Source organism: Perna viridis, chromosome 6 (genome assembly GCF_037379345.1).
Source record: "Perna viridis isolate PV_CMFRI_1.1 ecotype Kerala chromosome 6, ASM3737934v1, whole genome shotgun sequence".
NCBI lineage: Eukaryota > Metazoa > Mollusca > Bivalvia > Mytilida > Mytilidae > Perna > Perna viridis.
The window spans coordinates 21,774,265-21,797,734 of NC_142450.1; the positions used below are offsets into that span (position 1 = coordinate 21,774,265).

At 31.9% G+C, this 23,470-nt stretch overlaps 2 protein-coding genes across 4 annotated transcripts; one reads left to right on the forward strand and one right to left on the reverse strand.

Annotated features, from left to right (window-relative positions):
* The first annotated feature begins 3 nt into the window (after positions 1-3).
* Positions 4-10,434, forward strand: LOC148614065 (uncharacterized). 3 transcript variants are annotated; one of them, XM_088587889.1, is made up of 6 exons: positions 4-77; positions 1,334-1,699; positions 2,275-2,618; positions 3,353-3,369; positions 3,876-3,965; positions 4,445-4,619. In XM_088587889.1, the coding sequence occupies exons 2-6, from the start codon at positions 1,342-1,344 to the stop codon at positions 4,479-4,481; spliced, it is 846 nt and encodes a 281-aa protein (XP_088444015.1). In that variant the 5' UTR covers positions 4-77; positions 1,334-1,341; the 3' UTR covers positions 4,482-4,619. The 3 variants fall into 3 exon arrangements, with proteins under 3 accessions (XP_088444015.1, XP_088444013.1, XP_088444014.1); XM_088587887.1 differs by lacking the exons at positions 3,353-3,369; positions 3,876-3,965; positions 4,445-4,619 and adding exons at positions 6,650-6,916; positions 7,361-10,434; XM_088587888.1 differs by lacking the exons at positions 4-77; positions 3,353-3,369; positions 3,876-3,965; positions 4,445-4,619 and adding exons at positions 311-479; positions 6,650-6,916; positions 7,361-10,434.
* A 635-nt stretch (positions 10,435-11,069) lies between these two features.
* LOC148614066 (beta-1,4-N-acetylgalactosaminyltransferase bre-4-like) lies at positions 11,070-21,689 on the reverse strand. The gene is made up of 6 exons (XM_088587886.1): positions 21,073-21,689; positions 16,804-17,042; positions 15,715-15,902; positions 13,162-13,284; positions 12,076-12,177; positions 11,070-11,781 (listed from the first exon to the last, which is right to left on the reverse strand). The coding sequence occupies exons 1-6, from the start codon at positions 21,416-21,418 to the stop codon at positions 11,646-11,648; spliced, it is 1,134 nt and encodes a 377-aa protein (XP_088444012.1). The 5' UTR covers positions 21,419-21,689; the 3' UTR covers positions 11,070-11,645.
* Between the last annotated feature and the right edge of the window lie 1,781 nt (positions 21,690-23,470).

The window sequence follows — 23,470 nt, forward strand, 5'->3', positions numbered from 1 at the left end:
TGGCGGAAATAACCGAGATGTCGCACCGAGATCTACCGAATAGACATTAGTTCGACGTAAACAAACAGACGAAGAAGGTCAGAGAAAGTTAAACATTATTTTATAGAAACAACGTATATTTCACAACTCAGATTATTATGATTTTGATAATTTAAAGATTGTTTTAACTGTTGTCACAAATCATTTGGCTAGTTTTGATAGCTTTCAGTATAATTTAGGGGAAAACGGTGTTGTGTTTACATTTTCGACTTGCTTGACTGACCACAGGTTGCCAGCTGATTTGGCAGGTTGACAATTTTGGATATATTTACATCCTTAAACAAACAATCAACTGTCATATTATGGATGATATAAAGATAGAATCCGAGGGAAATAAAACCTTTCATTAATTGTGATTGAAATATTTATACATTTTATTCAGCAGTCTGAAATATTTTGCAGCATATGGACAAATTGTTCACGGCTGTTTCAATAACCAGGCACTTATATTCTATTTATTATTATGCATTTAAGATCATGTGGTAGCCTGTTTTTTTACTGTATATATTATGTTTTATTATATTTTGACAGTATTTTATTGTAAATTTATGTTTCGCATTTATTGCATTCTTTATATGAATAAAGATAATATTTGATGAATATTTGAATTATTAAACCTATTTGGTTAATTGTTTTATTTGACGATTTACGCTAACTGGACTTGTGGACAGACCACAAATTCTACTGGTTTGTTAAGTTTCATTTCTTCTACATTTAACTTCTAAGGTTTCTAGTTAAATCTTCATGGTTGATTAGACCGCATACTTTCTTTATTTCTATTGGTCATTTTCTTTTGGCGGTAATATTCTTTTGTTCTTTATTCGGAGACACACTTACTGTAAAACTTTCATTGGTATAGGATTGGAAAAAACTATCCAGACGAGACTATCTACCGTTTGTGATATTTCTTGTGTTCTTGTTTATCTGAGACATAGGAGTCTATTTCTTAACCTTTGATGTCTTGATGACTCTATATTAGCCCATTCTAAGAGCTGCTACATTTTCATTTAGTTTATTTCAAACTGGAATTTTCAAGATAATATACACTGACTGCATGAATATTAATCTGACAGTTCTCATTTTGTTGACACCTACATGTAGCTGCATGTACATTTATGAGGAAATATTAAAAGTTCAAATGTACAAACATGTATCATTTTTGTATATTTGTACAAATGTTTTGCAGGATGCTTATTTGTATGTTACATGATGAAAAAGAATCTGCATCTACTACAATGTAGGCTTATATTCTGAATAAATGCACCTTTCAACTCTTCTTTTTTCTTACCAACAGGAAAGAAAATGTCAAATAGTCCCTTCAACAGGTTTTACTGGCAGCAGGGACCCCCACCTCCATATCCCTATGACAGATACATTATAGAGAACCACTACATACCTAACCATAGGGTAGCCTTTAGATCTCCAAATCCAATATGGAATAGCCGCTACAATAGAAGGGGTACGTTTAGGGGACATCCACATCACCATCACCATCGCCGATGTTCTGCAAATGAAAATGATGAGTACATGTGTTTTATCTGTAAGGACCACCTCCAGAACTGTGAAGATCAGGGCATCCACATGTGTGATGGAGGAGAGGAGGAGACTAAAGAAGAAATTGATTACACTGTTGAAAAAGAGGATATTGATGCCAGACTAGGTATACATATAGAGCTTCAATGAATTTTAAAAAAAGTTGAATCAAAGTTGACTTTTTCTAATTTTTATTTAATCATGTACTGTGGTAGATACATGGATATGCAACAATTACTTATTATAAGGGAGATAACTCAAACTTTTTAACTAAGTGATCAAATCAATTTTCCTTATAATATATCAGTACGTGCATGTACATGTATATTATACATAAGATACAAAAAATGTACCAGTCTGAACATGTATTGATACTGAGTGGATGTCATGTAAATTTTTTTTACATCATTACTTGGAAGGTATTAAATATAGTGTAATTTCTTTTTGTCTTTGCCCATTTTAATTACATTCCTTTGAAAATGATTTTACATACCAACATTACCTAACCTACTTTTTCATCCAATCTTACCTTAAACAGATACAGTATATATTTTTTTCTTGGCCTAGTCTGCTAGTTATCACTATGTACAATGTACTTCTTCTTACTCGTATTATGATAATCTCTTTCTGTACATGTACGTGGTCATTTTATTTTAATAAATTCCATATTAAAATATTAATGAGTGTTTTTTTTTTCTTCAGAGAAGCTTGTGTCAGAAATAAAAGGTTGCCTACAGAGTAAATATGAGAGTGTATCTGAATGTCTGGAAGCCTATGTCTCTACCAGAGTAAGTGAAATCAACACTATAAACAAAGAAGTCAACGATGAAAAGGAACATCTACAAAACCTAAAGAAAGAACTAGAGCTAAGAGGAAAAGAACTAGAAGCCAAAGAGAAGAATATTAAAGACCGGGAAAAATCCCTCCATAGACAGCATGAGAAAAACAAGAAGGACTTACTTAGAGAGAAAGAGGAGATACTCCGACAATGGCAGCAACTGCGTGATGAGATAACTAGAATGGAAGAGTTACATAAAGTACAAAAGGTATTTAATTATGGAGTAGTAGTGTACAGAATAAAAAACACAAAACATGGATACAAGCACATGAAGAGACTAAAGAAATTGGCATTAGTCATGGTCCATCATGGGTCAATTTAGTACATTGTATCTGGAACTGATAAAGTAAATAAGATCAACAAATATTTGCTCAACTTACAGTGAGTAAAACTGTCAACTTCTTGAGGCAGAGTTAATTATTTCTTGATAGATCAACCATTACTTGATGAACTGTCTTGGGTTGTTAACTTTACAACTGATGGAGATTTAAACTATCTATCAGAGGTATATTCAAACATCTATGGAATAATAGAAAGTTTGAATTACAATGTGTCTAGTCACTTGTTCAATTAACTACCTGACAGGTAATGGTAATTAAATCAAGGAAAGACAACTCATTCCCTGCAAAAATTTAACCCTGGAGGGATGTACAGATACATACACAATTTTTTTCTAACCCAAAAAAAAATGAAAAAAAGCACTAAATATTTAGAAGTAGAACAAGGATAAGTCATGCATGTAGTAATAAATGTGATAAAAAGTTGACAGAATTCCATAGAGATCAGACATCTTTACAAAAGATGTTGGTACCTAATCAGAAAACCAAAGTTTTTTTTCTTTGACATTCTATAAATTTTTAAGATGCAATTATTTAATTGATGTGGCTTCTATTTTGATCAAGCTTAAATTTGAACAGAATACTTATTTCAAATTAAATACAGATCATACTCTATATAAGGTAAGTATCAAAATTACATTGAAAACAAAACTGATATTATACATTCATAAATAACAAAAAATAGTTTAGCACTATGAATTAAATATACTGGTTAAAAAATGACAACATGTTTCCAATATACATGTTCATTGTATTTAACGTTTACAGTTACATGAATGGTCTATGAAATTAGATTTTAAAGGGATATGAGATCAATGTTGAAAAGACTAATAAGGTCACTTATAGTTGGTACACACTCACTTGTAAATATATGTAGATGTTCCTTAGATTAATTTCTTAAGGAAAAAGAGAAAATAGTTTTCCAGTTGCTTGGTTAGTGGTGTCATCTGCAGGTTAATAAGTGGGTTTCAGAGTAACATGATGTTTATCCCTATCATTAGAAATTCTGGTTTTAATTATTTAGAACCTCAGTCTTTTATATTTCTGCCCATTGTAAGCATGGGTAGTGTCTGCCATTTAGTTGTTGAATGTCCATCATATTGTCTTTAACTGACCGTTTCTTGCAGGATTTATACAGAAGATTTGTCCTTTTTACATTATGGGCCCTACAATTTAGGGCTAAGTTCCAGACCAACTTTGGCCAGTAGTATATACAGGTTTATATAGATAAACTCCTATTACAGGGCTCTAAGATTGTTAACTGTCCATATGCTTAATGGGTTAATATTATCATTCATGGATGCCTTAGGGGTTTTAGGGACTGGTGTATAAAATTTGGAAAATTGTATAATTTTAGAGCCTTGCCTTGCCATGCATCTTTTAATAACCAATTTTTATTTCATATTCTTTGTGTTTTGTGAAATTTGCAATCAGTCACTGCATTTTCTAATAGAAATAATGCATTTCGACACTTTTTCATAACCATTTAAAATAAATGCTCCTGCTATGAAAATTTCAAGTGTTTCTTAATATTTGTTCAACAGAAGTTTCATGAAAAATTTAATGCTCATATAATGATATTATTTTAAGTTTTCTAAATTGATTTTTTTTTCATTTCCTCATTTTATCATCATTAAATTGTATAATGTTTTAAAAATTGAAATGTTGTTTTTTCTTCTCTTAATGTTACACATAGGTTTCGCCATATATGGTCCCTTATCAAGGAAAAATAATCCTTGACTAATTAGGGGTCTTTGAAGGTACACAGTTTTCCTGGGTTAATTCCGTATTTGAGGTCGACTTACAATTGTTGCGAGAATAACACTGAAGATATTATCCATTATTTGTCACAATGTCCAGGTTGTGTAAAGGTAATCACTGGTGGTAAATTAAAATATCTAGCACATTAGATCATATCATTACTTTAACACTGGTTACCCATAAGTTCTAGAAGCAACTGGGTTAATAAGTACATGTAGTGTATTTAACAAATCTAAAATTGTTTTTAAATTTTTTTAACCTTCTAAATTTGCATTTAGATCATTGTTTTCAATCTGTTCTTGCATTTGAAGACCTGTAAGTTTTACCTGCTATACCAATAACTTACATTGTAATTGGAGGATTTATAAAACAATATTTTTCATTTGGTACCAGTTGTTTCATCACCTTCCGGAAACCAGTTCTACAGGCATCATGGGAGGTTCCATTTCAGTTGATGAGTTGGGAATGTTTCCATGGAAACTGTAGTCATCTGATATGTTGATTCTTTATTATTGTATGTGTCATGGTCATTTAGTTTATCATTATGGCCTTAATTGAATGTGAATTGTACAATAGTGCTACATGTAGAATAACACAATACAAAACACTTTATCCAATTATATAGTAACATCATCACTTACATGTACATGTATATAATTTGTTAATTGAACTGATACTTTTGCAAAAAACTTATATGTGGTAATTTGGAACTTTTTTTTTTGATACAGCTACAGTATCTATATTTATATTTTTTTATTTTTAATGGTTATTTATGTGAGGATATGTGAGAATGAATATTTTGCCATTTTACTATTGGTAGTAAACTTTAAAGTAATTGAATAATTTGTCACAAGTAGTTGGGAGGGGAGAGAGGCCAACTAAAATCCTCTCCTTTCTATAGAAAGAGTGTCAATAAAATAAAAACAAATGTGTATGTTGCTCAATAGTTTTTACAGGCTGCAAACAAATTAAAAAAAAAACATCCTCATCTCTTATGCTTGACAAAAATATAGTAAAGAGAAATTCCCCCCTCCCTTGTTTGGTTTTATAAAAAAAAATGGTTTATTAAGCAAGCTTCATTGAAGACCCATAGGTGACCTTGGGTTGACATTTTTCATCCCATTTGGGTTGTTGTCTTTTTGACATATCAATTTTCATCATATTTAACTTTGATTGGCCTTATAAGGTGACTACCTATGGTAAAACAGTGATATATTCTCATCCAATAGATTTAAATGTAGTATGTCTATAACGTGTTTCTGAAGATATTCAGAATAAATGTATAAGGCAATTTGTTTTTTGGTACTGGCTTTGTCACTGGTATCTCTGATCAAGTCGTTAGGTCTGAGCCTGAGATTCCGGTGAAAAAGCCAGTATCAAAAACCAATTGCCTAATATTCTGCTTATTGGTAATTAATTGTTTTTTTTGTATATTAAAAAAATACAAAAATCAAAATTTTGACCTTGAAAATGAATACTTTCAAATGACCTTTCCTGTCAGGATGAGCCAACATCATTCAACTCTACTGTGACATTACAATTTTTCATGCATACCTGGTTTTAAAGTGACCTGTTATTTTTTGTATCAGGGCCAGTAGGTTGTGACAAGCATTATTGATATGTGTACATCTACTGATAAAACAAAATTTTTGTGTAAGATGATAGAAACAAGTTTTAAGCATTATTTGAAGATACTAATGAATCTTGTCACTCATATGAAGAATTTTTATAGTGGTTGAAAGTGATTAACTTGATGAGAATATATAAGTTTAAAACTGATTGTTCTTAAATTTCAATATTGTTTCCATTTTTCACATGTTATTATACATGTAAGTGCTTGCACATACAGTTTGTACATTTGGGAATAATAAGTTTTTCTTGTAAGTCTCATTGATTTTTTTCGCTGAATATTATAAACCAAAAAAAAAATTGAAGTAGACCATAAAAAAGATGTTGTGAAGACTGATATTTCTGAAAACCATTTGATATTTCTGAAAACCATTTGACATCTTTATAATATCTCCAAATTAAATTGGACTTGTTCAGTGTTCTAATTACAATGTGCAACTGTAATATTTTCTATGATTTTGGGCGAAATAACTAAGTCACTTTTTGAAATTTTACATGGTCTATTTTATAGGGCAGAATAAAACTAGATGTTGGTGGAACGGTTTATACTACATCAGAGTTAACTTTGACTAGAGACAGTGAGTCCATGCTGGCAGCCATGTTTAGTGGTCGTCATGAGATTAAGATTGAGCCTGATGGAACTATCTTCATTGATCGTGACGGTACTCATTTCCGCTATATTTTGAATTACCTTAGAGATGGTGGAATTTCAACGGAAGCTCTACCGAGAAGTAGACAAGTGCTGAGGGAGCTTAAAAATGAAGCTGTATATTTTCAGGTAATTCTAGTTGAATTGCCAGTTATTTTTAGAAAATAGATGAAAAGAAAAATATAAGTTGAATTTGCCAAATTATACCCTCTGAAATTGAGTTGTACTACTGGTTATATAGTGATCATGGTGTTCATCAGTCAATAGTTTTTTGGTTAATTTCTTTTGCAGCTACACTACCATCTACCTAAATTTAATTTCTCCACTCTGCACAGTGGAGTCACTATTTTTTTCCAATTTAGAGGTGGGTATACTGTTTTACCTTTGTCCCTAATTCCATAACAATTTTTTCTGTCACATTTTCTAAGTAAATACTCATCGCAGCGGCTTGAAAATTAGGGGTCAACTGTTTCTGTGGTCATATCAAGCTGCACAGAGCATTTTATTTATTTTGACCAAATGGCTACTAGTGTGGTGAACTTTTTTTCATTATAAAATATTGATCCTTTGTAGCTTCCAAGTTTGGTGCAGATTATTGAGAAACTCCTGAAATGAATGACAAAGAAGAAATACATGTATATTGTCAAAGGATAAACAAATGTTCCAAGAAAGATCAAAGTGCAATCTTCAAGAAACAGTGTTTACAGAAAAAAAAACAGGCATGCTTCATTTGTTGTCCAAGAAGGACTAGAAATAGGTCTTTAAGTTGATTTCTTTTTTACTTGAACATGTCTAAGGTTTAGATTGTTGTCTCTCATCTAAAATCCACTGATTCTGTTTATATTTCAATTAGATAAACAAATTTTTTGCATGTTTTAATAAGTTGATCATTTAAACTGCTAATGATAGTATGTATGGCTGCTGTTTCCTTTTCAATGTGTGTGAATATCCTCCCATAGATGTCACATGTTTGCAAAGATAATGAAATAGTTCCCTCTTCCAAGGGGTTGTGTAGAAAAGGAACTGCATAACAGGTCAGACTTAAATACTGTGCCTGTTTCAGGCCATTGACTTTCTCTCATAGTTTGTCAAGTATTTTGCTATGGTAGAGATGCATTATGTCATATGTACATGTATTTTTTTTTTTTTCAAAAATATACAAGAAATTGTAATAGGAAGTTCAAGAATGCACAAATACTGCACTTCTTAAGCCTTAGATGTCACATGCTTGTGCTTTGACTAGCTTGATTCTTAAGACGATCTGGTGTTGACAGTTTATGATATGTAAAGTTCTGTTGGCAGGGCCAAATCCAGGATTTCAGGTCAGGTGGGTGTGGGCAAGAAAAGCACATGCCCAAAGGAGTAACTCACTAACTTTTGTGGGTATTATTATAGAATATTTTAATCTTGAATGCAAATACTGCCAAGTTTAGAGAGGCATACAATAGATCCACCCCTGTTGAATCTGTACCAGGTAACAATGAGTACAAATGAATCTATAATATTTTTTGCCACATGTTATTTTGTGCTAGTAGAATTAAGAACATTTTCTTTTTTCTGCTGAAAGTAGAACTATTCATGGAACATGGCTAATAATGGCATAAATCCATTGTGACTTTAACACTGACAATTGTTTATTGTCTTCGATTTAATTATAATACATGTCTTATTCTGCTTTAATATGTCAACAGAAGGAAGAGTGAATTGTATAGAAATCTAATTATTTTTTTGTGTTGTTTTGAAGATGATGTAAATATTTTTTAGCATAGGTGGTATGAGAAACAAAATATATATTAATTACAATAATTTGAATGAATGCACTCAATAGGTCTTTTTCTTTAAGACCAACATCATTTATGTCATTGTATCATTAATATACGTAGTGTGTCAGGATAATACATTTTAAGTAACAGTCTTTATAAAAATGAAACAGGAGGTGATTCATGCATGTCAAAAAACACTTTACTTTTATTTCCTATTCAAAATCAGTTACAGACCACATAACCAGTCTTGGTTTTTCATTTGAGCATTGTGCTTTTGAAATAAAATTTATATAGATTGTATATGAAATTAGCATTTTGCAAGAGTTATTGTTCTTGATTTGCTTTGATTTGATTTACAGAAAACAATAATGTTACCTAAAAATACAGTGTCTGAAGACTGAAAAAATCTTGTTTGTTTGGTTTGTTTATCTACACCATGAATCACCTTACCATAGGCAGTGTCTGAATTTTATATGAACTGGTACTTAAGATTAAGTGTAAGTGTTAGTGAAAATCAGGCAAAATGGGAAAAATCAGAAACATGCATTTCAAAACCCATCGATCTGATAATGTAATATCACTGAAGGATACTTTCTGTATTTGAAAAGACCATTATTTGATCTCTGCATCACTGGCTTTGTGCAGAAAATTTTCAATTGAATCTTTGAGAAATGAGATTTTTGACAAGAGTTATCTGCCCTAGAAGTGTTCATTTTCAGTGCATTTCTTTGAAATTATAATTCAATGGTCCAGCATGATATGGATAATCTTGTCTGTTTTCCTTGATTCTGATGGTACAAATTACCAAAATGATGGCTTTTTTTTCTACGTTGTTTCTACCACTGCCTGATTCTTAGGGAGACTGAGACTTTTAGTAGGTACAGTTGTAAAATCAAAACATTATGTCCCACATGGTGAAACTTATTTTAAGTCCTTTTATAGATTGCACTATAAATCTACAGGTAATAATGAATTGCAGGGGTGGATCCAGACACTTTGAAAAGGAGGGGTGCCCTCCTGGTTACCTCAGAAAAAGGGGTGCTCGGACATTAGTTACCATTTTTTGTCAATTTTACACTAGGAAAATGACAAATTTCCCTATAAAAATGAGGGATGCTAACCCCCTGCATCCCCACCTTGATCCACCACTGAACTGTTGATGCATTTGGATTTTTTTTTATTTATGCATTCATGTATGTATTCTTAAAAAAATTATCGTATTTTTGTTTATCTAAAAAATAGTTCTGAATACTGATAAGTCCATAATTTTCATTTTGGCTGTAGTTTAAACATTTATCATTTTGAACAATTTTGAGATTGTCTCCAGTGCCACTGAATAAATAATCAAATCAATTCAAGTATACATAACATTGTACTTCAATTTTCTTGATAATAATTGAATACTAATAAACTAATAGTGTGCAAAAAGAATATTTGTTTGAAGCTTAGGGATATGATATAAATCTCTTGAAGGAAAATAATTATAAAATTATAAATTATAAACAGCCAATAGAAAACCTGCTTGAAGACTATGCAGAAGCTACAGGATTGTTAAAAAGCTCAGATTTCAATATTCATTGCTATAAATGTAGAACAATATTCTCAGGGAATTTTGATCTCTTTTAAAGTAAATCATACTGTGAAAATATAACTTACTTCCAAACTTGCGAAGTGTTGTTGTAGTCAGGGAAAATATGTAGAGTTTTCACTTGAGAAATTGTTTTTGTTTGTTTTCAGTAGCCAACATTAGGATGCCAATGCTTTTTCCAACACAATGCAAATAATATGATTACTTTATTTTTGTTATAACATGATATATATATGTTTAATTTGTTTTTATGATTCTGATTGCTTCAGAACTTACACAATTATATTTTATTTATATACTTTTGTCAAATTTATTGATTTTAATAGATCCTGTTGTTTTGTTTGACAGTTTATAAAACAAATTATAATTAGCGAAAATACAAACTTTTTACACAATTACCTGATCATTTTTAAAGCATTCTGATGCATGTCAACAAAATTATCTCTATTTCACACATGATATTAACCCTATTTGTCTTTCAAGAAAGTGCTAGCAGTAAATTTGTATACATTTTAAGTAGGAGTTTTGTAAGAATCGTGCACATTCTGTATTGTGTGATACACCTTAAAAAAGGCAACACATTTTGATTTTTGTTATGGAGTTGCTATCTATATGATGAATGTATTCATTCCAATATGTCTGGTCTTAGGAGATAATTCACATTGAAAATTCAATAGTTTTTGTTGTATTTCAGTGTCACTTACGGAGTTATCTCCCTTATTTTTTTTATTTCTATAAAACAATCCATATAATGTGAATCTCCTATTACCCATGAAAAGCTGCTTGTTAATTTCTGTTTACTATGACATTTTAAACAAAGATAATAAATATTAATTGGTTGGTTTTGCAACCATGTATCACGTTATGCATGATTCCTAGCTTGAGTGTTACTTAAGTTTTACACTGTTTCTTAAAGGCCTTCTAAAATAAATTTTTGGGGTCTGAGGTCCTCCCTTATCTGTTTTGATATCCCTGATATGATATTAAAAAAACACCCTACTCGTTTTTTTTTATCTGGTAGTGAACCATGTAAAAAACATCAGTATTTTTTGTGACAATAAAATGGTTAGAAGAAATTACATCCTTCTCTCTTTCAATTGAGCAATAGCATCAGAACTAAGAAAGTAACTTTGGAATGGTGTAAATGTTGTTACAATAGATCTTACTATATGTTTCTAACCAGTAATGTTTATAAATTTTTTTAGGTAATATCTAAATAAATATTAATAAATATATAAGTAAATAATATTGAATAATTGAATAAATATTTAATATATATATGCTGTGTTGTCTGTGCACCATAGATGTTTGTCTGTCTGAATTTTTTAGTATCATATTTAGACATGGCTAAGGAAAGTAAGCGCACAAAGGGAGATAACCAAAATTGTGTTTTCACGGTTAGCGATTCAATGGAAGAATTTTCCCAAACAACAAAGTTTTTGTTGCATGACTAAACATCTCCAAACATGTCTCCTGGCTTTACAAAAGTCATAAGTGGTATTGTTTTTCATTGTAATGGTGTGCCAACGTCAATGTAAAAATGTGTATAAAATCTTCTGTAGACTAATTTCTTAATTGAGTAATTTGCACTGTTAAGTCCATCATGCAGAAAACGTTTACTGACTGTACTCAGAAGTTTTAACCTGGAAGAAAATTTTTAAAAAAATGATAGCAATTCCTGACCGATTCATAAATATCAATTTGGTACATTTGATAAAGTCATCAATAAATATTTAAGAACAGCAACCCACCAAATCTATATTTTATCAATATTTGCATACCTATTAAAAAAAACAGAAGAAACAAATATAAGGACTTAAGAAACATTGTTTACTCCTGATATAACTAACATATATTGAGCTCCAAACTTACTGACTCCGGATACAAAATCAGCGGGAGGAGGAAAACTATTTATATACGTGTTACCACATACTTACCTTGATTTCCACTTGGCAGGCACTTGTTTCTGGTGTTTGAGCATTTTATATCGAGCAATATTATGTGGTGGTCTAAGTATCCGTAAACCAGCGAGCAATATTCTTAAAATAAATGATAATAATAGTAACAAAAGGCTCTCGAAAAGCCTGAATCGCTCACCTGGAAAACCAGGCCCTTTTCGCTCAGTAAGTAAAGGTATCAAGATTTGTTACCACGTTTGACAAAAATGCTGAAAAAGAGCATAAATTTATGAATGCTGTGAGATCAACTGAGTACTTAAGGCAGTTAACAATGTTGGAAATTCCTTTAAAGCGTTTTTAGAACCTCTGGGGAAAATTTGGACAGGGATCCCCCTAAGCCCTGTTATTCTACGATGTCTGAGGAGCATCAAAATGAAGTTAAATAATGGCTATACAACATTTTCATCATCACAATTCGAGATGAAAAATTGATAACGACGAGGAAGATGACGATGACAACGGACGTCAAATGAGTGTTATAGCTCCCATGGCAAACGGCCAGATGAGCTAAAATCATATTAATTCGTTTTCGTATAATTGAGAGTCGCATAGTACTATTTGTTACACATTATTTTGGGTTTCCTGATTATATTGGCTGCTTTTGTATTTCAATTTCCACAGGTAACTTGACTTAATAATGTCCCCGATGCTTATATTTGTTCCTTCGAAAAAAGGAGAGCTAATGACCACGAAAATCTCGTATTTGCAAAATTAAGAATCAAAGGAAAGAAAAAGATATATATCTACTCCTTACGATGAACCGTAATAAGATTTAAAGTGGACATCATCTATATTTATCTGTATGTGTAAGTCTTGCTATTTTCAGTTTTAGCAATATGCATATCGGGCTTTTTATGAACAAATATATATATATTCCAATTTGCATTATGTTCCACAAACAGAAAACAATAAAAAAGCCCTGTTGACCCTTTTTTAGTTATCATCTCATTTCTTTCCTGTTTATCAGTTTTAGCCTTTCCACAACGTACTTTACATAAACAAAGAAACATAAAACTTGATATATTAACCTGATATACAAAACATAACGTTAAGGTAAATACCGACCTGTACGCCATATCATCGTCCTCCCCTCCCCATCCCCAGAATTGGTTGGAATATCCATTGACCATCTCAAATTGATGGTTCTTAATAGCCAAAACGCCACCGACCAGCATTTCATATTGTAGTCTGTAAGATTTAAATGCTGAAGTGCAGTTAAATAAGTGAAATCGTACGACTAGTAATTTTATATTGCAACAAATTAAAAAAAAAAACATTTCAAGAATTTTCACCTCAATGTTTGTATCTGGTACCTACATCAATATGGTATAAATGAATTTGAATGGACCAAAACGAGTTTGGTGTTAATAAAAATATTACCTTTCCAATATTGTTGTTGGTGTTTTGGTTTTTTAAACTATGTTTGTTTGCTTTGTGTGTGTGTGTGTGTGTGTGTGTGTGTGTGTGTGTGTGTGTGTGTGTGTGTGCAAAATTCTTATTTAAATATTTTACAAGCATTATGTTACATAGTTGCTTTTCGACATTTTTTCAGAAAGCTTATTTTTTGTGTGTCCGAACAAAACATACCCCTTCGATTAATACAGACTACTACCACTATGCACATAAATATTTCCAAATGGCTTAACTTCATATCTACTGATTGGAAGCACTGTACAAAGCCCGAATTAATATCTGAATAAAACTATTATTTAAGGCTGACATAAAAATAATCATCCCATTGCTATCCTGACAGAATTCATCACAATATATGAACTATTAGGCAATGAAATATTTTCGGTTTACAATATATTATCATATGTATGCCAAAGCTCACAATAAAAGAAAAGGCTAACTATACAGCTATCAGGATTTTGAGTGATTGATGGACAAATTTCATTAGATAGCTGATCCTCAAGGGACCGACAGATTTGACTAAGGTTCGTGTCTTCCCTTCAACGAGTTCAAATCAATGCTAGACTAATTATTAAATGGCAAACGTGATACAACAATAAATCGCAAAATTAGTAGAAAGGGCATTCCTACAGATTCATAAAAAGATTATCGTTCCTTCAATTTGTTATTTTCTAATACCAACATCACTCAGAATTGAATTGTCGTAGTCAACTCCGTGGTAATTATTGATAGCATCGTCCTCAAAATAGCTTAGTTATCGAGGAACTGTACGTTTTCAAGTAAAGATATACAAACCAGACAAGAAATTAAAAATTTTCACCCAGACTTAGGCATTTGGACGATTCCCTGTGATAAATGAGCTTACAAAACAGTTTAGTAGTTATAAATTTAATACGGTTTTATGTATTTGATATGCAGGTAAAAATTAACGTCTTTATCTATTACTGAACAAACGTTTTACTAAATTTTTATATTAAAATCAAAATTTGTCGACCCTTTTATCCTTGTGTCCCATCCCTTGTTTTCATTTCATCATCATTCATGTTCATTTTATCATCCTTTTCATGTTCTTCGCTTGAATATAGCTGAAATATTGCTGCTCGGGCGTTAAATCCCAACAATCAATCAATCAATCTTAAATAAAGTATCAAATTTCATTGTTTTCTTTGATCTAAGAATCTTTTTTTTCAATATTAAAAGGTGAATCTGATTTAGAAACTAATCTAGAACTTACAAGGATATCGTATACACTACAGAATATAATACAACGACAGCTGTCATTTTCTTGGAAGTATTTGTTGTAATTAATTCTTGGAAGAAGACTTAAAGCGATGCGGTAAAACATAAAAAAAAGTTCGGATGTCACGACTGTAGATCATGTGATACACTTAACTATAAACGTACTGCAGGAACATTAAATATATTTAATTTCATAGTAAATATTTAATCAAATGTGGTTTAAATATAATTTATTTTTTCGAGCACATTGTCTTCATGATAAAGATTCGCAAATTATTTTTTATATCTTTTATAAATGGCGTTTAACAACCACATTTTAAAAAAGTAAAACAAAAATATATCTTTCTCGTCACATAATGTGCAGTTTTTTTTATATACGAAAGTCTGTTTACTATTTGTTGAAAATTTCACTGCGTTGTTTAACTGACTCGTGAAAACAACGAAAATTGCAACCTCGCGACAAACGTTCTTCCACCGATACGAATCTTAATATATTTAGTTCTTTAATTCTGGTACAGGTGCTAGTACTATAGTCCTAGTATGTCCTTTTTCTCAGCAGTTGTGTGATACAAGCGATGGTGACAATGTTCAGTTTGGGTCTGGAGAATAAGTAGATGAGTCTGAGGACCCTATATCTCTATATGACTAAAAGCGAAATCAAAGCTGTACCAGTAAACAAAATGCAGATTAAACATTGACTATTGCTTCTTCATAGTAAGTGCAAAAAATATATCCTTGAGAAGAGAGGACAAGTTGTTTTTATTGTTTCCCTTGCGTCTTTATCTATTACTGAACAAGCGTTTTACTAAATTTTTTTATTAAAATCAAAATTTGTCGACCCTTTTATCCTTGTGTCCCATCCCTTGTTCATGTATTTAGGCTTTTCATGTATACAAAATAGTGGACTATAACAAATTGAAAACAAGCTTTAAATCTGAAAAGAATAAAGAATGCAGTTGTACTCACTTGTAATTCATCTCATCAATTGACACTGAAAGATGTGAGGGCTGTTCTGGACAGTAGTAGATATTTCTGTTATCTTCAGGAATTAGATCGACATCATGAAAAACGGCGCAATTGAATGTAAACAGTTTTAATGATTCAAGGAAAGCTGCATTCATCAATTTTCCCTTATTGAAAGTGTCATTTCCAACCTAAAACAGGATCGGGGCAATTATCATTGAAAATTGAAGTAACTGTTTATTATCTATTAGATTTTCAAGTCCATACTTTGAGGCTATTTTTGTCTTAAAGTAGTTGTTTTACAGATTTATTTCAATCTTGATTTGCAATCGACAGAAATAGTATGATTTCTTTGATCGTTATGGTGTATCCATCAGCACCATGAAAACTGATTTATTCAACGAGTCATGGTTTTCCTTTCCTCGTTTGTCTACCCCGGACTTGACTTTTTATGAGCAACTCGGCGGGTGTTTCTAGAAAAGCAGAGGACGCTTACCCTACCGGTGCACCTGGTCCTTGCTCCCAGTTTTTAGTGGAGTCCGAGTTGCTCATTTACGTTCGTTACTTTGTATGTATGATTTTAGTTATTTTATGTTCTTTGTTGTGTATGTCTGTTTTCCATGTCTGGTCTTTGTTCCTGGATTACATTCTTTTGATTACCGCTATAACCTTGGTTCCCTTGATTACTCGTTGAATGATTGTACTCCTTTCAGCTACAAAAGAAGATTTCTTAGAAGAAATAGATCGTTTAATCATTCAAATAATTTTTTTTCTGTATAATAAGATGTAAGAATACGACTGTTTGAACATGTTTTAAAAATATGTTGTTAATTTATCGTTGATAATTGTTAAAGTTACTTATTATATACATTCGTTATGATGATGCATGTTAGGAAAAAGTTCAAGATTTCCATCAAACAAATAGATATAATCGGTGGCGGATCCAGACGATTTGAAAAGGGGGTTCCAACCTATTATTTGCAAATTTTAGCAAAACTTTTGCACGAAATTAAAACTATTTTTTAACGGGGGTCTAACCCGGGACTCCCCTGAATGTGCTACTGATAATTAACTGTCAATGTTAAAAGGTACCTGTTCTGCTAGAACTATGGTGAACTCTATCTGTTGTAACTTTAACATTGGAACTAGGTAACGAAGTAGTACACAAAGATGATTATGTCTATCCCTGAACGGTATGACGATGACAAGAGAATGTCGTGAGCAATTAAATGGCTTCCAATAACCGCCATATTTAATGTCTTTGTGATATTGTTCCAGGTATGACTCCGATTCGTTGCATTCAATGCTCTGATTAATTATTAACCTACCTGCTGTAAAATACAACCAGTATATATTATAAGCTGTAGACATAAAAAAAAACAGACAATATCACCGAATGAGCCCTTGAACTACATATAAATGCCGTAATGTAGAAAGATTCAGAAACTTTTAAGTGTAAGTGTTTGTAAGAATCAAGCAAAATGGGAAAAATCAGAAACATGCATATCAAAACCCCACCGATCTGACAATATAATATCACTCAAGGATACTTTATTTGAAAAAGAATTATTTGATCTCTGCATCACTGGCTTTGTGCAGTAATTTTTCATTAGAATCTTAGAAAAATGAGGTTTTTGACAGAGTTGTCAGCCCTTGAAATGTTCATTTTCAGTGCATTTCAATAAAATTCAATAAAATCAAAGGCCCAGGATGATATGTAACTTTGTGTCTGTTTTCCTTGATTCTGATAGTCAAATGACACTACCAAAATGATTTGTTTTTCATACCATGTTTCACCAACTGCCTGATTCTGACAGGAACTGACACTAAATTCCCAAACGGAAAACAAATAAACAAGTAATATAAAGTTTGAAACAGATGAAACAATAAAGTAAGTATCATTTTCACTTGTAGAATGAAATGAAATACCTTATCACCCGACGTGAAAAGAAGTATTTGACATAGGAGGACACCATTGCGTAAAAGAATATCTAAACTGAACTCTCGATTAACATCGTAAACAAGATATTTCACACTAAATTGTGCTAAGAATACCTTAACTATTCCTTTTTTGTCAAACCCGGAAAGGGGTGACACGGTGCAAGTCATCATACCAAATCTCTAAGAATTCCCTCCAATAAAAGCTGAGAAATTTCCATTTTGCATCACCTAAAAGGTACTAAGCCTATTGCTAAGCAGAAAGTAGATGAAAAAAGAACCTGAAAGAGGCATTCATCAATAGCAGTATACCAAAATATCTAAGAATGCCTTTGAAAAAAAACCTGAGACATCTGTTGTGAAATTTTTCTGTAAATACCTTACTAAAAATTACTAAGACTATCGGTAAACAGGAGGTAGATGAGCGAGGAAAATGGAAGAAGGGAGACGCGGTACAAGTCATCATGCAAAAGCAATGTACCAAATGTCTAAGAATCCATCCAAAAGAAGCTAAGATGACTACTTCAGAAAGGTGTAACTGACGGATGGACGAATTGACGGACAAGGTGAATGCAATGAAGACCCACTCATTAGTATGAGGATATAATTACAGTGTTCTCTGATGTCACAAGGTTATTACAAGACAGTTTTAGAGTAATTTGGAGCAAAATGACAAGTGAAAATGATATTTTCTACAGTTCTATATGTTTAAATAAGAATATGCATAAATCACACATTAACCATCCAAAAACGAATACATTTTCTTGACGTAAATTCAGACTATTCGAAAAAAAATGCATTTCTGTTTTCGAAGGAAGTATATGCGTGATAAGATTTTCCTTTTAAGATAATTTTGCATTTTTGTTGGTTGAATTGAAAAACAATGTATACCGTTATCTAGATCTGTATTATTATTTTTTTCCCTTTTTTTTGGGGGGGGGGTTGTGGTGGTATGATGCAATTTAAAAAAGCTGATGAGTTAAATTTCCGTTGAAATCTATTGCAATTTCTTTTTGTAAAACAATGATATGCGTTCAAGATATAATAGTACTGTGAGACCCGTCTAAATCCGAACCCAAAACCTGTATGAAGCAGACACTTTTTGAAGTCCTTTCTCATTTGTTTTAATGGATTATGGACCTGGGAAAACAAACACCTGTCTGAAGAAAACAAATTCAAATCCAAGAAAAGTTCGGTTAAGATAGGTTTCACTCAAGTTCCACGTAGCGGCAGACGTTCGTTACCTCTCTTACTAACCGCTGCAGAGAGGCATTTCGAAATTCTCTGGCGTTATGCAAATCATACGTCGTTTGAAAGAGTAATCAAGGGAACCAAGGTTATGGCGGTAATCAAAAGAATGTAATCCAGGGACAAAGACCAGACATGGAAAACAGACACACACAACAAAGAACATAAAGTAACTAAAATCATGCAAACAAAGTAACAAATGCAAATAAGCAACTCGGACTCCACTAAAAACTGGGAGCATGGACCAGGTATACCGCTAGAAACTCCCTTAGTGTTGCTCATAAATAGTCAAGTCCGGGGTAGACAAACGAGGAAAGAAAAACTATGACCTGTTGAATAAATCCATGGTTTTCATGGTGCAGATGGATACACCATAACGATCCACGAGTTCATGATGACGACCATAAAACTTCAGTAGTGACGACTTCAATCTTGTAGCAACATAACCCTGTTCCGGAAGCCTATTTGTGAGTTCTAGCGCGATACAAAAAGTCTGCGTAGTCCAGCTCTGGCATAACGTATGAGTTGTGATATGAACACTCAATACGCAGGTGCTGAAGGGATGTTGCCACAGATGAAAGGAACGTTGACAATTCTGAATGAAAAGTCATCACGTTTTTTGTAAAATTTGGTCAAAAGCTTTCCTTTACAATCGATTTCTAAGTGTAGGTTAAGATATGAGGCTGACTTCACGGTGTCTGTAGTATCCTTTATCTCAAGTTCTTTGGGGTAGATGCGATGTATCAAATCCCCGAAATTAGGATTGTTTAAAGATAATACGTTATCTATATAGCGAAAACTGAGATTAAAGGATATAGCTAAACGATATTCTTTCTTTCGGATCAGATCAGCTATAAAGTCAGCCTCATAAGAGTGAAGGAAAAGGTCAGCAAGTAGAGGAGCACAATTTGTTCCCACGGGACAATTTGACAATCAGATAACGTCGTGTAAAATCATTCACTTTTCCCCGACTTTGCAAGATTCTTGCATTTTCTGAGAGGGCTGACGGCAGCGTCTATAGTGAATTTTGAACGTCAGACGCTGTTCCGAAACTTGAGGTTTCACTGTAGTGTATATAATTTTATTTTGCATACAGCATATGATTTTGCAAAAGTGCAAACACGTTGCAATTTCTGACATCTGTTTTCGTTCAACATATTTTGGTTATTTTTCGAAAAAATTCATTTTAAATGTTCCATTTATTAAAATAAGATATTGTGTTGTTTTAAGTAATTATCCATGTAGAAATCAACAGTTCCTATGGATGACACATAGACATTTTCATCCCACTAATTTTATTTGTTCAAATGTTTATATTATATGTATGTCAAATAGTCAAATGTTAAAAACTTTTTCTTTAAAGAGGTAGAACTAGGGTAAGGGACATAACTCTTAAAACCATTGGAACGTTTTCATTCAGCATTTCACATCAATCTCATATAAGCATCTAATTAACTTGGATTCATTTTATTCTTTTTCAAACGAAAGCTTGAGAGGCTTTGGTGAAATTGAATACAATACAAACATATCACTGATTTCATGAGTTATGTCCCTTGCACTAGGTCTACCTCCTTAAATCGACAATGGATGGCTAAGAAAATGCTTTTAACGTTTCCGAAGAAAGCAAACAAATTTTGCATAGAATAAAAGAGTTATCTCCCCTTTTCAATGAGTTTAAATGCCCTTTAAGTAATTTATTTCTCTTTTACATTTGCAGTTATTAAAAACCAACATTCAATTTTGAGAAAGGGTGCTTTTGTAACATAGAATGGATGATTTCTTTGAAAATAAAATTTGTCATGTGCCACCCACTGCCTATGTTTTGCGTGTACGCCCTCTTTATTGTTTGAATGAAGTAAATGTACCTTTCTTTCATATAATACACGTTTGGGTCTGGAGAACAAATAGATGAGTCTGAGGGCCCTAATTGGGATTTAATTACATTCCGTGCATAATAATAGTATACACTTATTAACCAGCATGTGCTAAGGATATATTCGCTGTTTCACTGTCAATATTGTTAACGAACTTTCCCAAAACCTTTGCTCAAATTTCTGTATCTATTTTCTACAGAGAAAAAATATAACAAAAGACCCGTCATGAGCCTCAATAGCTATAATTTTGATATAAAGATATTTCACTTCATATGCGGCTTTAATTCAATTGTATCCTTACCTTGCTTGTTGTCTTCAAAATTGCATCCCACAAGAGAAGACGTGTCACCATCACTCTGAGACAACTTTTTATCTAGCAATCTATTTGTTCCTGTCAATGCTTTAATTATCTTTACAATTCGTTTTCTATTTATTTCTTGTCTGGTGATCCGTTGATAATGCCTGAGTCTTAGATACCCTTGTTGAGACCTGTGTTTCTGTTGTACATCCACAGATTTATATTGTTCTGGTTTTAATTCTGGAATACTCTGTTCCTTTATGAAGCACATTTCATAGAAACCAAGAAGTGCATTTATAAAACAAGTGAAGACACAAGCAACTTTAATAACATTTTTCCAATAGAACATACTGCATAGTTGCTCCTTTTATTTCATAGTCACTCTGAAATATATCGTCTTGTATATTCTATTCTAATCATTATTTCATATGGTTCTGACACAAACAGTTGGCTTTTGATGAACGTTTGCGTCGAGCTTTATTTGAATTAGATTCTTAAGAAATACTGTTAAAGACACATATTGTAAGGCTATCACAATTTCATATCAGTTTGAGCAACAACAATTTGGTCTGTGATCGATTCATTATAGAAACTATTATCTTATTCCGTGTCTGTCACACGTCTAAATGAGCCAACTTGTGAATAAAGGCATAAGATTTATCAAATTGTCAAACTAATTTTCATTATTGGAAGACAATTACGTCGATGCACAATTACGTTTCTTAATTGAAATGTATAAATGCAAGAAACATGGAAAAGTTAATGAGATATTTGAGAGCAAAGATTGAGCGAACACTTGTATTTACAAATGAAGCAGATGTTTCTGTCAAACAGTTAAATTTATGTAATAGCTTCGTAAATGAAGAACGTGATTTACTACAAATATTGAGATTATTTTTGCCACGGTTTTTTTTTTGTTTACAAAATAAGCTTTTTGTCCAATCGTGACTGCTGAATACACGGGTTTAGTTCAAAGTGAACATGGTTTACTTACAAAACAAGAATGTTAAACTAAGACATTGAAATCCGTTAAATTAATATTTGTGTTAAGTATAACAATAAATATAATGATTTGATAGATAGGTTCTTTTTTAGCAAACCAAATTGTTTTATATAACCTAGCTTGGTACTATGGCGTTATCAACGTCGATTGGTCAGAACTTTCCGCAATTCAAATAATCCAAAACAAAATATAAAGTATCTTTTGAATACGAATCAAATATAAATATTTGGACTGTTATTCATTAGAAAATCAGTCACAAAGAATGTTTTTGTTTTTTTTAACAGATTATTTCGTTTGACCTGTTTCAAAATTATAAATATTTCTTAAATATATATGTTCTTCGAATATATGTTAAATCTCTACTCACTTGCAGTGAGACGGATGACGGTGGTGGATAAGGACATGCGTACCTTTCCGGCCTATCAGATGTCACTCTCGGTTTTATTAAGTTTTGGGGGAATTCATATTGATAATTGTTTTGTTTTTTGTTTGTTTGTTTGTTTATTTATTATTATTTTGTTTCTATATGCGGTTGTACTTATGTTGCTTGCTACATTGTTTATATAGATCGTCTGTCTTTGCATTTACATTCAGGCCATGTATTTGGATTTCGATGTATATGAATTGTCATTGACGCTCTGGACTTTTGTTTTTTTTTGTTTTTTTGTTTTTTTTTTGTTTTGCCGATATTTTTGAAATATGGTTTTATATTAGACATCAAGAGAAAACTTGTAAATGAAGAATACCAAATGCATGTGCCATAAGGCATTAAATTTGAAAAAGACTCGTATATTATTTTCACGATACCTTAACTACTTTTTTCAACTAAACTTTACCATTATTACAAACGATGGTAATGTTAGATTCAAAAACCTAACAAATACAAATTGAACATTCATTACACCTATCCCTTTTAGAATATCTCACACATCTTATTTTTGTCATGGTGGCGACTAAAAGTGGGACCGAGAGAGTGCGAAAGTATTTCAACTATATCGTATAAACTGATAAATATTGACAAAAATTTGTACTTTAGATTAAGGTGATCATGATTTCATATTCCTCATTATAAATATTTATACAATTTACCAGTAAATGTAGGAATTTACATGACCTCAAAGTTAATAATTTTGCCTAATATTCTTTGAAATACACTAAAACATATATTGACCATAAAAACGAAATATTATAACGTTTAAACTGAATATTATGAATTGCAATAAATCGACTTGTGGCAGGAAAATACGTACATGCCATTCTATTCAAATGAATAGTGCTCTTTGAAGTACATTTTTGCTTCTGTAAATTTAATAACTAGCCATGGGAGTACCTGTCCATCTTTTTGCATGCATTGCCGTTGCCGTTTTATAAACATTTTTTTTATTATCCGAAAGAATA